We start from the raw sequence: 15,697 nt of genomic DNA on the forward strand, positions 1-15,697 counted from the left end.
GATCCCCCCCCAATGCTCTGAATCTCTGGCTTGCTCTTGTTCTCCAGCCAGAGAAAACCCCATGCTTGGAAAGGGCTCTTGTGATGCAGTCAGGCTCCTCCAGGAAACTCCATTTCCTAACGTCAAATGGGCCATATAGTGCAGCCCACTCACTGGAGTGAGATCCATCGGTCACCTTCCTGGGGCTTATGCAGGTGGTACACCAGAGAACGGGGCTCCGGGAGACGCTGAGCGTCCTGCTCGCACACTCACCTTGACTACATCGATGCTTAGAATTTGCCATGATTTAAAATAAAATTTTTTCCTCCTTGGAACAGCCTAGGGTTTTGCTCCTACCTACTGTCTAGCACTTTCCCCGAAGTCTCCTTAGGGGAAGAAGACCTTAGCAGATGTTGCATTGCATTAATATTTTAGGAAACAATTTATTCCACTTCTGCCTAAGCCTCAAGGCTGTAGGCTGGCCCATTCTCTCCTTTCTGTGCACGTGGCCTTAGCTGCCCTACTGCTTCGGGTGGAAAATAAAGTTCCACTTGCCATTCTCTGTCTCTACTTGGCCCAAAGCTGCTGCCACTTAGTGAAGGCAGAGCTTTCTCGGAATTCTGTGCCCTTGAGACACATGTCCTGATGGAGACAGAATCCAGATTTTATGACTGATGGAAAGGCTTCTACTTTATAAACCTTAGTTTGTGAATGTTCAGCTCTATGAGTAATTATCTTTATTTTTTTATTTCCTAACATTTCCCTACCTTTTGGGTTTCTTTTTAATAACAAAACCAAGCAGTGAAGGAGTTCATGAGCTGGCTCTTGCTCAGGGAAGAAGGAGGCAGGAATACCTGCTAAGCATGGCCCTTGGCGGCCCCAGGGGCACCCTGGCCCTTGGGGGTGCAGGCTTCTCCCTTGTGATCCCCAGTGGCAGACGTCACCCTTGTTGGAGGAGTGAGAGGAGGGCATCTGCAGGGGGAGAGGAGATGCAGAAGGGCTGCAGCGAGGAGGGCTCAAGCCTGGTATCAGAGATTCATAAAGTCTGGAAGCCAGGAGGCAGGCCGGGCCTCACTGCTTTGGGCTTGGTGTGGAGGCTGCTGGCACGGCCCCTGAGGAATTTCCCTAAGCAAGTGGCCAGCTGAAAACTCCCGTTGCATCGCATGAAATGTGAAGGCTTTAAAGGGGTTGTAGGAGTTCTCGTCGTGGCTCAGTGGTTAACAAATCCGACTAGGAACCATGAGGTTGCGGGTTCGATCCCTGCCCTTGCTCAGTGGGGTAAGGATCTGGCGTTGCCATGAGCTGTGGTTTAGGTTGCAGACGCGGCTCGGATCCCACGTTGCTGTGGCTCTGGCGTAGACTGGCGGCTACAGCTCCGATTAGACCCCTGGCCTGGGAACCTCCATATGCCGCAGGAGCGGCCCTAGAAAAGGCAAAAAATAAAAATAAGTAAATAAATAAAAAAATAATAAAAAAATAAAGGCATTGTAAAGTTCGTTTTCTAGTCTGTTGCTGATAATTTGCAAAAACCAGTTGGCATAATGTTTGCCTGAGTGATTTTATGATACGTTTTTTAAATATTTGCAATTTTATTCTGCACAGATGATGGCTGAACAGCTGGTACCAGTCATAGCTTTACCCATAAAGATGAACAGAAAGAGGACTTCTGATTTTTAAAAATTCTGTATCGGGAAGGACTTTGAGGAAAAGGATTGTGTCCATAAACTAAGGAAGAGCAAATGGTTTTCAAGGGCAGGAGAGGGGAGCCTACCATTTGTTTCATGTTTACTGTGTATCAGGTACTTTAGCCATGGTTTGAGTCCCAGCAGTGCTTGCTCTGCTGATGTGACAAATTAGGATGCAGGGCAGGAAAAGGTGACGGCTGCCCCCGGGTTGCCGTGTCCTCAGTGCTGTAGCAGCAGCTTCCACAGGGCTCAGGACCACGATACCCCCTCATGGAAGCCAGAAAGGCACAGACAAAGCAAAACAAAGGAGGACTCTCTTTGTTTTGTCTTGATTCATGAGTCCAGAAATGGTAGTGCTTTAAAAACCATTTAATTCTCCATATAACCCTAGATTCTTCCAAGGAATGGCGGCCTTGCCGTTAAACCGTGATGACTGAGCTGCTTGCAGAGCATTGCCCTCTGTTCTCTGTTGGGGTCCCCGGTACCATCTCCCTTGGAAACAGGTACCATTTCTGTCATCAGGATACTTGTATTTTGGTGTTCCCATTGTGGCTCAGCAGTAACAAACCCAACTAGGATCCATGAGGACACAGGTTCGGTCCCTGGCCTCGCTCAGTGGGTTAAGGATCCAGTATCGCCATGAGCTGTGGTGTAGGTTGCTGTAGCTGTGGCTGTGGTGTAGGCCAGGGGCTGCAGCTCTGATTGGACCCCTAGCCTGGAAACCTCCACATGCCATGGGTGTGGCCCTAAAAGGCAAAAAAAAAAAAAAAAAGAAAGAAAAAGAAAAGAAAAAGAAAAGAAGAAGAATTATTCCAGATTTAGCTATCACTGTAACACAGCAGAATTTTAGATGTTACTAGTCTCATTTTTCCACTAAGACAAGGAAGTGCTGTTTTCAGACTAAATCTTTTAGTCTTTCATTGAGCTAGAGCCATGGTTCTCACTGGGCATGGTTTTTGCTTTTGGAGGGCATTTGCCAATATCTGGAGACATTTTTGATTGTCACAACAGTTGAACTGGGGATGAACAGGGAGAGAAAGTGCCACTGGCAACCACTGGGTAGAGGCCAGAGAAGCTGCTAAACATCCCACAGTGCACAGGGCAGCCTCGACAGCAAAGACTTACCTGGTCCAAGGTGTGTATAGTGCCCTTTGGAAAACTCTGGGCAAAGGGAAAGAAGAATGAAATTGTCCTTGAGAAACAGAACCAATACTGTGTTAAATGGAAAAGAAGGCAAAATAACTGCCTCTTGGACCCCAAAGGAATCGAGGGTGTTTTCTAGCTCCCAGGAGGTGGGAGAAAATTCTTTTTTTTTTTTTTTTGTCTTTTTGCTATTTCTTGGGCCACTCCCGCGGCATATGGAGGTTCCCAGGCTAGGGGTCTAATCGGAGCTGTAGCCGCCAGCCTACACCAGAGCCACAGCAACACGGGATCTGAGCCGCGTCTGCAACCTACACCACAGCTCACGGCAACGCCGGATCGTTAACCCACTAAGCAAGGGCAGGGACTGAACCCGCAACCTCACGGTTCCTAGTTGGATTCATTAACCACTGCACCACAACAGGAACTCCCGGGAGAAAATTCTTACATTCAGGCAATGCATGTTACAAGGTGACAGACCTTCTTAAAGCCAAGAGGCTGTTTGTTTGTTTGTTTGTTGGTTTTTGCTTTTTAGGGCCACACCCTCAGTATATGGAAGTAGTTACCAGGCTGGGGTTGAATCGGAACTGCAGCCGCCTGCCCACACCACAACCACAGCAACACCAGACCGAGACACGTCTGCGACCTACACCAAGCTCACAGCACCGTCGCAATCTCAACCCACTGAGTGAGGCCAGGGATCGAACCCGCATCCTCATGGATACCAGTCGGGTTCATTACTACTGAGCCACAATGGGAACTCCTCAGGCTGTTTAGTTTCCTCTCCAGAAGCTGCTAAGTGCAAAGCGTTCTTTTTAAGGGTACAAGACATCCCAGCTAGAGCTACAGTTCAGACTCCTTCCAGCATCCCCTGCAGTGCTTATAAATATATGGGAAGGAAGGCTGGGACTCACTTGCAGTGACCCACTTTTCAACATTTGACTTGGCTTCTCGGGCTTTGGACTCGGTTTGCTGCCCAAAAGTGGCTCACTGAGGCAGTATTTGACATGGAGTGACCCGTGCTTTCCTTGGCTGCATTCAAACAGCTAATTAGCAGATCTGTGACACAAAAAGGAGGCGTAGCAGAGCCCCAAACCCAAGCTATCGAAAAGGAACGCCGAGCCTTTCTTACTGCTCTGGTAATAAATAGATAAGCCCTTGGTCATTTCTATAATTTCTTATACAATGTTAATAACTTCACAATTTAAATTGAGTTCAAATCAGATGCTCGTATCTTTTAACAACTCCCCTATTAAGCATATAATTAAAATCCTCCAGTTTAAATGTTTCCCTAAGGTATTAACTAGTAAAAGATGCACATGGCGATGAACCGGGGGTATTCAGGGACGAGGGCTCCAGGTCTGAGTGCCTCAGGTGGCGGGAAAGGATGTGTTACCACTGGTCTAATTGATATAAAAGAGGAAGGGAAAGAAGTGGCTTTTAATTACTCGAAAGTCCCTTGAAATATCATATTAGCCCTTGGCCTCTTAAGTCACTAACCTGCATCAATATTTGACCATGTTCTCTCTTTCAGGAATGTGACCTGATAAATATTAAAGAGAATTTCTCAACTCAAAAGGAGGCCTTAAGTCATTTATGTGCTGGGGGTTCAGACGTCCTTGGCTGGGTGATGCAGGCTCTTATCTTCCGGGATTATGTCTGTGATTTTAAGAAGACGGTATCATCCCTCCCGCTTCTGCTTCCTCTTGACTAGCTTGGTCTTTCTTAGCGTAGTTCTGTCACCCAGAGGGGAACGGAGAGAAGATGCTATACAGCAGGTGGCATTTAACCGGGTTCGGAAGGCTTGGAAGACTGGCCCACACTGCGGGATGTCACAGCTCTCGGATGGGGTAGGAGGGGACCGTTCGTACAAGCCCACTCGCCTTTAACCTGTGCGTCCCTGGACTATGAACCCATCGGTTCAGCTGCACCCTTATCCCCCTGTTTCCTGAGCAGAATGGACTCCGGGAAGAGATGAGGAAGCTTTTCTGGAGTGCCGGGTGGGGGGGGACAGAAAGGAGGGGGACGAAGGTTTCTTCCTCCTCTGTGATGAATCACTTGTGGTCGAGGTCCGAAGAAGAAAGGTTTGGAAAGTCCTTCGGGACTGTGGAAACTCTGTCTTGAAGCAGCAGCAACTCGCAAAGGTCGAGATGGCTTTGGGCGTCAGCATCTGATCCTCGCAGAAATCCTCGCTGCCCTCACTGATCTGGGGAGGTAGGGTGTCCTGAGGGTGTTTCCATGGGGCTTGCCTGGCACAGTATTTCATAAAATAAGGGGCCATGAGGAGTCAGCTGGGACAGAAGGGGCCCAAGAAGAAATGTCAGTTGAGGAAAGAAAGCCGCTACTACTGCTACTGGTGCTGGTGCTGCTGCCGCTGCTGCCGCTGCGGCTGGTGCGCGTACTGCTGATGGCAGCCAGTGTTTATTGAGTCCCAGGCACTTTGCCAAGGGAGGTATACATTCTCAGGTTAACCCAAGATAGAGGGTAAATAAATAAATCAGCCGTTTCATAAAAGAGGCTTAATTAATTCACTTTTTAAAAGAGACTATTATGAGTCAGTTTCGAATCTGTCATTGAATTTGGGCAGAGCTGGTATCCCTGTTGTCTCAACTCTGCTATACTGCTGTCTTGCTATTGTTACTCTTAAGACCTTGCTGTAAAAGCCCGGCCGGCGTTGCTCAGGACCGGAGGCCCTGCAGCAGGAATCCTGAAAGGTCCTGTGGAGGAACCCTCCTCCACCCAGCAGCTAACCTGCAAAAGTGTGTCCTGCCACCCGATGAAGATGCCGGGTGTGGACAATGGCCTCTGGTCCGGGGCTGGAGTCATTTACTGGACGCCTGCCCTACTGTGCTGAGGAAGACTCTGGCCAGCCCTGGGTTGGCGAGAAGTTGACGTTTGCTTTCGGCGAAGTGGGAACAGTGGGTTGCACGTCACGTGTTTATCCTTCTTTCATTAGGACTTAGGCTACTGGGGAAGGTGGCTCGAGACAGAACCCTGGTTCTTTAGAGTTGTCTCTTCAGAGCTAGACTCCCGGGAGTGACCCCAGTTATTGCCTTGGAAAGATGTGAAGACTTGGGAGATTGGTGACCGGAAGAAAGAGAAGAGGGAAGAGGATGATTTGGCTGCTGGGCTTTGAAGGAGGCTCCGTGTCGCCTTAGGATGCGTCCTGTTGATGTTACTGTTTCTTGAGGGCTTGTGTGTGCTTGATATTGCCCTAAGCATTTGATCTCAAACATGTCATAACCCTGTTGACACAGCAACTCTCATTAGTAGATACCACTATTCTCCCTCATTTTAAGATGAAGAAACGAGGCACAGAGAGAATAAACAACTTGTCCAAAGGCAGAAACTTACAAGAGGGGGGTGCCAGATTTGAACCCCGGGAATCTTAACCACTGAACTATTATCTTCTGAACTTTCTCAAACCTTGAGATGAATACTTGCGAGGAGACTAAAGCAGAAACTGAAATGATACAGAGAAGAAGCATTAGGTAAATGGTACCCTTTCTTGGGGAAGGAGATAAGGATGCTCTGGCAGAAAGACCCCAAGACTATTAAATTCTGACAGTTGCCTTTCCATGTATTGTTTTAAATGTTCGACAACCATCACCCTACAGCATAGACAGTCCGCCTTTTAAACGACCAAGGCCCCACCTTGGCCATGCTCGGCATGACTGCATTCACAGAAGCTGTTGTGGAAAGTGTGAAGCTTTTAGAAAGTATCCAGGCTCAGAAATTGAGCGAAAGAATTGGCTACGAAGGGAAGCACTGGCCCCATAGGACAGATCTGCCCTTGATACTTTCTTGCTTCTTACAGCAAATGTTTCTGAAGCACAGCCTTGTTGATGGAGGAGAAGGAAATCACAGGGTGGAATCTGCCTGCCTGGAGTTTGTACTGTGCTTGATAGGGTGGTGAGAATCGAGGTGGGAAAAATACACTGGGACCAGATAACGGAAGAGTTTGCATGCCAGAAAGAAGAGTTTGGAGTTTATTTGAAGGACCACGCAGAGGTACAGCGAGGAGAATAGAGAGTGGGGTTGGAGAAAGGCAAGGCAGGTGCCGTGGTCTCCCCATCAGGTGCTGAGGGACCGACCTGGGTGTCAGCCATAGGAGCAGAGAAGGGATTTAAATGTGGAGTCTGTGGAGGAGTTCCCTGGTGGCTCAGCGGGTTAAGGATCTGGCGTTGTCACTTCGGCATGCCAAGGGCGGGACCAAAAAAAATAAATACATTTGAAGTCTGAAACCAAAGCAGAAGTGCACTGGCTTGCGTCAGTCGATAGAAGGGAAGGGGAGTCAGGCTGCTAATGCTTTAATTCTAAGTTTCTGGAGCAACGATGATCATTAATAATCAAGACTCAAGGAGTCAGGGTCCATGGGCTGCTGAGAAATGTTTAGACATCCCGTCTTCCCCAGCCACTCCTTCACCCTCGAGTATTCCCTCTAGCCCTGCCCCTGTGTCCCCTTCACAACTAATCGCAGTTTGTGGTTGTATTTGTCTGCACCTGTTTGTGGTCTGGGCACCCCTCCCCTGCCACTAGAATGCAAGTGGCATGATGACAGGACTGTGTCTGCCATGTGCCTCCTGCTGGGAGCAGAGCATGGCACAGAGATCCTTCATTCTGACAAAGAAATCGTTTTGCCAAAATGGCAAGAGAGCTGCTTTACTTCAGGTCTTTAGTGAGAAATAAAGCATACACCTGGGTTAAAATATGCAGAAGGTGGGAAAGAAAACATTCAGTTGGTACTTGAATAATTAAACTCAATTTTGGTGCCAAGTGATAAATGCTGCTAAATCAATGAAATATGCATCAATTAGGCAATCACGCAACCAGATCATTATTCAACTTGATTGCCTGGGATTGATGGAAAGAAGTCAGAGAAGAGAGTGGTTTCATCATTATAATATGGATAAATACTCAGATTCAGGGGAACATGTCTCTTCTGGTTTGGCTGGAACATGCCTTCCTAGCTGGTCTGCTTTTCTTCTATGGCCTCTCTTTAAGAACCTCGTTGTGATCTGGTTAGTGTTCGTCCCTCGTTGCCATTCTTTCTTCCTTTTAAAGTTCAGGCTCAGTGGTCAGCATTTCCAATAAATGAAATAGTGACAAGAGCACTAGGATGTGGGTCAGAAACGCTCACTCCCCGTCTTGACTGCAGTCATGGTCAGAATGAGGCTTTAGAGCAGGTTGTGTAGACAACGCCCTTCACTTTGTAGGGGGAGAGCAGGTCTCCTGTAAATCTACACTTCCTCCTCCCCCCAGTGCCTAAAATCCTCCAAGGAATTTTCATTCCTTCTGTGCAGCCTCGCCTGGCCTGAATTTGCACATGTGCTCCTCTGTCTGGCATAGGACCAGACACACGTAGTTTGGGGGTGCACATGGGAAGAGGGAGGGTTTAGCAATGACGTGGGTGTCTTCCTCCTCACGTGGGGGCTTGGTCCTTCTGCTGGAGTGAACGGGCTGCCGTGGTGGGTTTGAGGAGAGGTCTTCTGTGTGTGTGTGTTACACAAGAGAATGCCATCAAGGGACAGCACCACCCTGAGATGCACGGGTTGGGATCTGCTGTAACCACAATACAGACACAAGGGACAGGAGGTAGGAATAATCGCTGCATGAGGAAAGAAGCCCAGGAGACCTCAGGGGAGAGGCGAGCGCCGGATCACAGTGTGAGGAGCTTGTTCCAACCAGAGGATCCAGGAAAGAAAACTTATAGATGAGAATTTTTTTATTGGTGTATTTATTTCGTCAAGAACAAAAAGTTGGAGAACTTGTGTTATACCTGTATGCTATGCCAGGCGTGGTCTTATACCGCAGTCAGTAAATACACCCCAAAGAAATGCATACCCAGTGAAGCATGAGTTTACCAGTGAGATCAGAGAGTTGCGACGTGGAGTGTCCAGGGCAGAGTGGATGGCTGTTGCTCAAACCATTTCCCTTTCCTCCTGGGCATAAACTAAACTGCTTTTCCCAGCCTCCTGTGAAGACTAAAGTGATACCCCTTCCAGGGCTGAGCTGTAAAATCCCCCTACAGACAGTTTATTTTTGACTGCACAGACCAGCTAAATGTTCCGATCTCCTGAGAAATGCTGGGCAGGGCAAAGGCACGAGGCAGAGAGTGCCTGGATCCCTGAGTTCCCGCCTGGAGTCAAGCTCCCCAGGACAGCAGACCATCCAGAGCATCTGTGGTAGATGATTCGTGATCAACAAAGGAGCTTTTGTTAAGTTACTGAAATCTTGGACATGTTTTAGTTTACCCTAGTTCATGGCTGTGTGGAGACTTGGCATACAACAGCTGGCAGGGCAGGTATTGCACAGAAAATGGACTATCCAGTATGCAGAGCTGGAAAACAGCAATGAATCTGATCCCTATCCCATGCCCTGTTCTGGCTGAATTAACAATATAATTTGGAAAACAGAACTCTAAAATTGTTGAGGAGAGTACCTTCAGGACGTCAGGTGGGGAAGAGAAAGCTATGACACACAAAGTACACGTGGGAAAAGACCAAAAAATCAACTGTGTTAAATTCACAGACTTCTGAATAAAGCCACTGTAAGTATGCAGACAACCCAAAGAGAATACTCGAGATACCTACCATAAAAGGATCCATTTCCAAAATGTTTGAAGAACTCCTGTATGCCAAAGAGAGAGACAAATGCTTTGGCAGAACACTGGGCAGAAGCTGTATGGATGGGCATCTTCTGGAAGGAAGACCTTCAATAGCCAATACCTCCATGAAAAGAATATTCAGTGTCACCACCTGCCAGACGTTTATGAATTAACACCAACTTACGGGACAAATTAGCTGAGGTCGGAGGGTCACTACCTGTGGTTGTGTGGTTTCCCACCAGCAATTGTGGAAGGCAGTTGGGAATATTTAGGGGATTTGGATGCCTTCATGCTCTCTGTCCCGGCGACTTCACTTGTATTAGAACTGGCAGCATCGTGGATTTCTTGAGCTTGGTTGTTCGTTGCTGTGCTCGCCTTTTCCTTTGTCGGAAGTAGTTCAGCACATGCTTCAAAGCTCATCATACCATCACTCTTCTCTTTGGTCTTTCATCCTGAAGTTACTGTCAGCGGTACTTCGGTCCTTTCTTTTCTTCTCGCTTAGAGGAGCCCACACCTGCTATTAATCTTTGAAGACTTGACAGTTTCCAATCAGGTCATCTTAAAAATACCATCTACTTGGGAGTTTCCATTTGGGGGCAGTGGAAATGAATCTGACTAAGATCCATGAAGATGCAGGTTTGATCCCTGGCCTCGCCCCGCGGGTCGGGGATCTGGCATTGCCGTGAGCTGCGGTGTAGCCCGGTGGCTACAGCTTCGATTTGACCCCTAGCCTGGGAACCTCCATATGCCACGGGTGCAGCTCTAAAAAGCAAAAAGATAAAAAATAACCTGTAATTGTTCATAACTAACCCATAGGCGGATACCAGGTCCTGGACACCAGTCTGTTTTTTTGAACTAACTCTTGCATCACCTGTTGAGACATTCATTTGTATTGGCTCCTTTATTTCTCACCGCAGCTCAGTGATCTTTATCCTCATTAAGATATGAAGAAATTGGGGTGCAGAGAGGTGGGAGATGTCCTGCCCCCACGTATGGACCACATATCACCTGGATCACTGGGGCCTCCGTAGAGTCGGGTTGGCTGGGGATGCGATGATGAGACACATGGACCACGGCCACTGGCTGGTGGCCCAGAGCATCTTCCTGGCTCTCACGGGCGTGGTTTATTTCCAGTTGTTTTCTCCTCTTATTTTCTCCACAAGGATTTGATGTTGTCTGCCTTGTGCTGATGTTCCAAGCCATTACAGAATTCAGCAGCCATGTCCAAATTCAGAGTACCTTTTGTTTGCTGGAGATGTTGTGTCTTGAAGTACTGGCTGACTTAACCCTGGTTTTCAGCGAGGGGTGGTCACTGCCAGCTGTGTCCCACAATAACGGACAAAAACAGAGCTCAATTTTATTTTATTACTTTATCTTACTCTGTATTATGGTTTTGGTAATTCAGGACCTCTCTCAGAGGGGAGCACAGAGCTTCCTTGACACTTCGTACTTCAAACAGATGAATTACTTCCCAGCCTGGAGAGCAGCCAAATCTCAAAATTGACGCGTTCACTGAATTATAAATTTCATGTAAGAGAATAATGCCAGGCACAAGAGAATTTGATAAAAGGGCATTTGAACTCTGCAAATGATACAAAATATTCTTCTTCTTAAGAAACTTTAATAGATGGTTAAATAAAAGACTCTGTGAAATATTTTATGTTCAGCTTCCACTACACATTTCCGTGAACGGAATCTGACAGTATGTCAGCAGGAGGCTGAATGTTATATGCTTCCACGTGGATCTTTCTGGTGGCCCAGCCCCCACCCCACCTCCATTCCAAGTGTCCTACAACCTCCAGAGATTCTGATTCCTAGAATGGGACCAGTGAGCCTGCTGTGTGAGGCAGAAGCGAGGACTCCCTCTTCTCTGGGTGCCTGAGATCCCTTTCCTTGACCAGGTTTGGATCAAACATGGGCTCACTGAATTTTTTTTTTTACTGAGGTGACATCAATGTATAAGATTATAGAGGGGCCATGTGTGCAACATAAAATATCCACTTCTGTGTGCCCTCCGCCATGCTCATTATCAAAAATGTGTTTTCCTGGAGTTCCCGTCGTGGCGCAGTGGTTAACGAATCCGACTAGGAACCATGAGGTTGCGGGTTCGGTCCCTGCCCTTGCTCAGTGGGTTAAGGATCCGGCGTTGCCGTGAGCTGTGGTGTAGGTTGCAGATGAGGCTCAGATCCCTCATTGCTGTGGCTCTGGCGTAGGCCGGTGGCCACAGCTCTGATTAGACCCCTAGCCTGGGAACCTCCATGTGCCGCGGGAGCGGCCCAAAGAAATAGCAAAATGACAAAAAAAAAAAAGTGTTTTCCATCCGTCACCATAGAGTTGATCCCTTTTACCCCCTCGCCCCCCTCCCAGCCCCTTCCCCTCTGAGGACCACTGCTCTCTTCTCTGTGTCTGCATGTTTATCATTGTTCAGTTTGCTCTTTTTCATTTCTTTTGGTTTGGGGGGACATTATTTGTTTTTTATCATCCACACATGAGTGAAATCTTTCAGAATTTGTCTTTGGCCTTTCATTTAGCATGATCACCTGGAGGTGCGTTCATGCTGTCTCAGATGTCAGGGTTTCATCTTTTTTATGGCTGAGTAGTATCCCACTGTTTGTGTGTACATTACCTCTTTTCACTTTTTAAAAAATATGTATTTGTTTACTGCTTTTTAGGGCTGCGCCTGTGGCATATGGAAATTCCCAGGCTGGAGGGTGAACTGGAGCTACAGCTGCCGGCCTACACCACAGCCACAGCAACACCAGATCCAAGCTGTGTCTGCGACCTACGCCACAGCTCACAGCAACACTGGATCCTTAACCTGCTGAGCGAGGCCAAGGATCAAACCCGCATCCTTATGGATGCTAGTCGGGTTCGTAACCAACTGAGTCACATCTTTTTAAATTTATTTATTTTTCTTTTTTTTGCCACCCCAAAGCTATATGGAGTTCCCAGGCCAGGGATCAGATCCTACCCACAGTTGTGAACTGTGTCACAGCTGTGGCAACACTGGATCCTTTAACCCTCTGGTTCAGGCTGGGGACCAAACCTGTGTCCTGGCACTGCCGATCCCATTGTGCCACAGTGGGAACTTCTAATTTAATTTATTTTTTTTAATTTTATTGGCGTACAGTTGACTTACAATGTTGTGTTAGTTTTGGGTGTACAGCAAAGTGAGTCCACTGTACAGATACCCATATCCATTCTTTCTCACATTCTTTTCCCATGTAGGTTATTACAGAATACTGAGTAGAGTTCCTTGTTCTATACAGTAGGTCCTTGTTAGTCATCTGTTTTATAGGTAGCAGGACACGACATCTTTAGCCATTCAGCCGTCGGCAGGTTCTTAGCTTGTTTCCATATCTTGGCTATTGTGAATGATGCTGCAGTGAATGTGGGGTGTGGGTATCTTTTCAGATTAGTGTTTCGTTTTCTTTGGACAAATACCCAGAAGTACAGTCGCTGGGACATATGGTAGTTCTGTCATTAACTTTCTTTTTTCCTTTTTGGATGGCCCATGGCATAGGGAGTTCCCAGGCTAAGGATCAGATTTGACCCACACTTGTGACCTACACTGCAGCTGTGGCAGTGCCAGCTCCTTAACCCACCGTGCCGGGCCAGGCATCCACCCTGCGTCCCCGTGCTCCAGAGACACCGCTGATCCTATTGCACCACAGCGGGACCTCCTATTGTTAATTTTTTGAGGACTCTCTGTCTTCTGTAGTAACTGCATCAGTTTACATTTCACCCGCAGTGTATGAGGGTTCCCTTTTCTCCACACCCTTTCTACCCCTTGTTATTTCTTGTGTTATTGATAATAGCCATTCTGACATTTTTGAGATGCTAGCTCATGGTTTCGACTTGTGCTTCCTAGTAATACAGTGATGTTGAACATCTTTTCATGTGCCTGTTGGCGTCCGTATGCTTTTTTTTTGGAAAAACATCTATTCAGCTCCTCTGTCCCTTCCTTTAAATGCGGTCTTTGTGCTTGTTTTTGAGTTGTCTGACTTCTTTATATATTTTGGATATTAAACCTTATGGGGTATATTTATTTGCAAGTATCTTCTTCCCTTGGTAGGTTGTCTTTTTGTTTTATTGATGGTTTCCTTTGCTGTGCTGAAGCTTTTTAGTTTGGTGTAATCCCGTGTGTTTACTTTTGCTTTTGATTCTCTTCCCTGAAGAGACATGTCTGGAAAGATTTTGCTAAGATGCATGTCAAAGAGCATATGCCTGTGGTTTTTGTTCTAGGAGTTTTATAGTTTCAGGTCTTACATTCAAGGCTTCAGTCCATTTTGAGTTAACTTTTGTGTATGGTGTTAGACAGTGATCTACTTGCATGTTTTTGCATGTGGCTGTTTTGGGCTTACTTTTTCATCTAAAATTCAGGATACAGTGCACACAGCTTTGCAGCAGAGTTTCAATGCTTCTGTTTTGTTTGCATGAATCAAATGCATTGTCCTAGCCCAGTTTAGAACTATTTAAACCCTGCCCAGGACCATCAAAGAACTCTACGACATAGGTTCTGTGTTAGGAAATGGTGCTTTCTTTATTTTTCCTTCCTAACTTCTCTTTTCTTTAGAAACAAACCAAATCTCACCCATTTTAAACAGACTTTTGGATCTTCAGAAGCGGGAAAGCAGCCATCTCTTCCTCTCCATTGTTGAATAAAACTCCTGGATGTTTAAATACTAAAGCCATTTTAATAATGTTATCATTTTTTTGCAGGCCCTCTCTGAATAGAATGTTATGATTCTCCTTTTAAAATGATGAAAACAAAAAAAAAATTAATCTTTCACTAAAATACCGTATACTCCTTCCAGCTGTCATTGCCTGTTTTCCACGGTGGATGCTCACGTCCCTAACTGGACAGCTTTACTCCCATCAAGCAGTAATCTCAGTACATTCAGGCTCTCTATTTAATTTTAGTAGATTAGACCTTTCAGCTGTACTCAGAGGTGCATTTAGAAGGTTTATCCTTTAACAGGACTAGATGGTGGTGTCATTGTCTTTAAGAGATTACAAATGTCTAAGCCACAGTGGGTTTAAAAAGATCTAGAGGAAAAATGGGGGCCACACCACTCTGCACATTTGAGTCTGACCCAAATCCCAATACACCCTTCTTCAGAACGGTCCAGCGTAAACATGCTGTCCTGGGGACAGAGTCTGTTTCTGCGGTGAGCAGTAAACTGAAATTATCAGTAAGCATCGTCCGCCTTTGCAGTCAATTGGGCTCTAGGGCAGAGTCCTCTTCATTTGATGAGGGCTCAGCTTTGCAGGCAAGAAGCATCATGAGTTTCAGAGATTCTCTGCTTTCGTGCTCCTCACCCCTCTGTCTTCATCCCATGCCTCTTATTCTGGAGGTGAAATCAGCTTCATTTCAGGGAGCCTTGACTGCACTGCTGGGACCCTGGGCGTGTGTGCTCTTACTCTCCCCTCCCTGGGCCTCTCTCGCTGGTTTTCAGGAAACGCTTGCTCTTTTCCGTGAGTTGTACCATAAGCGCTTATCCTGTGCATGTGCAGCTACAGGTGCACATCAGCAAAGTGTGTCGGGGGAAGGGGGGCACGTGTGTAAAACCTTCCGAGCAGGGAGGCTGCTCTTGGCTTTGTAGAGCCCCTCGCCTGGGGACTTGAACGGCAGACTTCCCTGCGGTGACTAAAGGGGGCTCTTTTCCACATCCGGTCCCACGGACATGCTTTTCAAGGCCACTCGCCAGGAGTCGGGTCAGGTCTAAAGCAGAAGGCGTAAGGATGGGGCGGCAGCGGCACGAGGCCCGGGGCTCCATCCATTTTTCATGGACTTGTAATCAACACGCTGTCTGCCTCCCACAGGTTCAAACTTTGGGACCGAAGAGCAGCCGGCTCTGAAGGCAGCTCTGCCTTCCAAAGACCCACCCAAGGGGGCCAGCCGGGCCACCCCGCCCGCGTCCTCCAGTGTGACGGCGCCCCGCCGGAGTCTGCTGCCGGCGCCAAAATCCACGTCCACACCCACTGGTAAGATTTTCTGCGTGGCGTGCCTTTTCTGCCTGAGGCGCATCAGTTATTTAGATGGGGTGACAAATGTTTCACACGGCATTTAAAGGCCACAATAATAATAATACCACGACTTTCAAGGCACTTTTGTATGTTTCTGTTCAAATTCTCAGGACTCCGCCTCCCCCCTCCCCCAACCGATAGCCCATCGGACCGCACAGTTTTCATCGCAAAAAAAGAAAAAGGCTCAAGCTGTTTTAGGCAGTTTGTCGTTTGTTTGGCTCAGGGAAGCAGGTGCTGATGAAGTCACTGAAAGGAC

General features: G+C 47.2%; 1 protein-coding gene across 12 annotated transcripts in view; it reads left to right on the top strand.

Moving 5' to 3' along the window:
* The window catches only part of MTUS2 (microtubule associated scaffold protein 2), a 493,299-nt gene that overhangs the window by 325,356 nt on the left and 152,246 nt on the right, over positions 1-15,697 (top strand). For 9 of the 12 annotated variants that reach the window (XR_014819036.1, XM_021065174.2, XM_021065171.2 and 6 more), the window contains one exon: positions 15,238-15,399. The exons of the other annotated variants lie outside the window; for them this stretch is intronic. Coding sequence is in view for 8 of the 9 variants with exons in the window: in XM_021065174.2 (XP_020920833.1) it covers positions 15,238-15,399 (162 nt within the window). In the remaining variant the exon portion in view is untranslated. The remainder of the gene's footprint in view (positions 1-15,237; positions 15,400-15,697) is intronic. 12 annotated transcript variants of the gene reach the window in all.

This window comes from Sus scrofa, chromosome 11 (genome assembly GCF_054392235.1).
Source record: "Sus scrofa isolate SSC_HxYL_T2T_F1_AM1 chromosome 11, Sscrofa_HxYL_maternal_Yorkshire_Landrace_v2.0, whole genome shotgun sequence".
NCBI classification, from domain to species: domain Eukaryota; kingdom Metazoa; phylum Chordata; class Mammalia; order Artiodactyla; family Suidae; genus Sus; species Sus scrofa.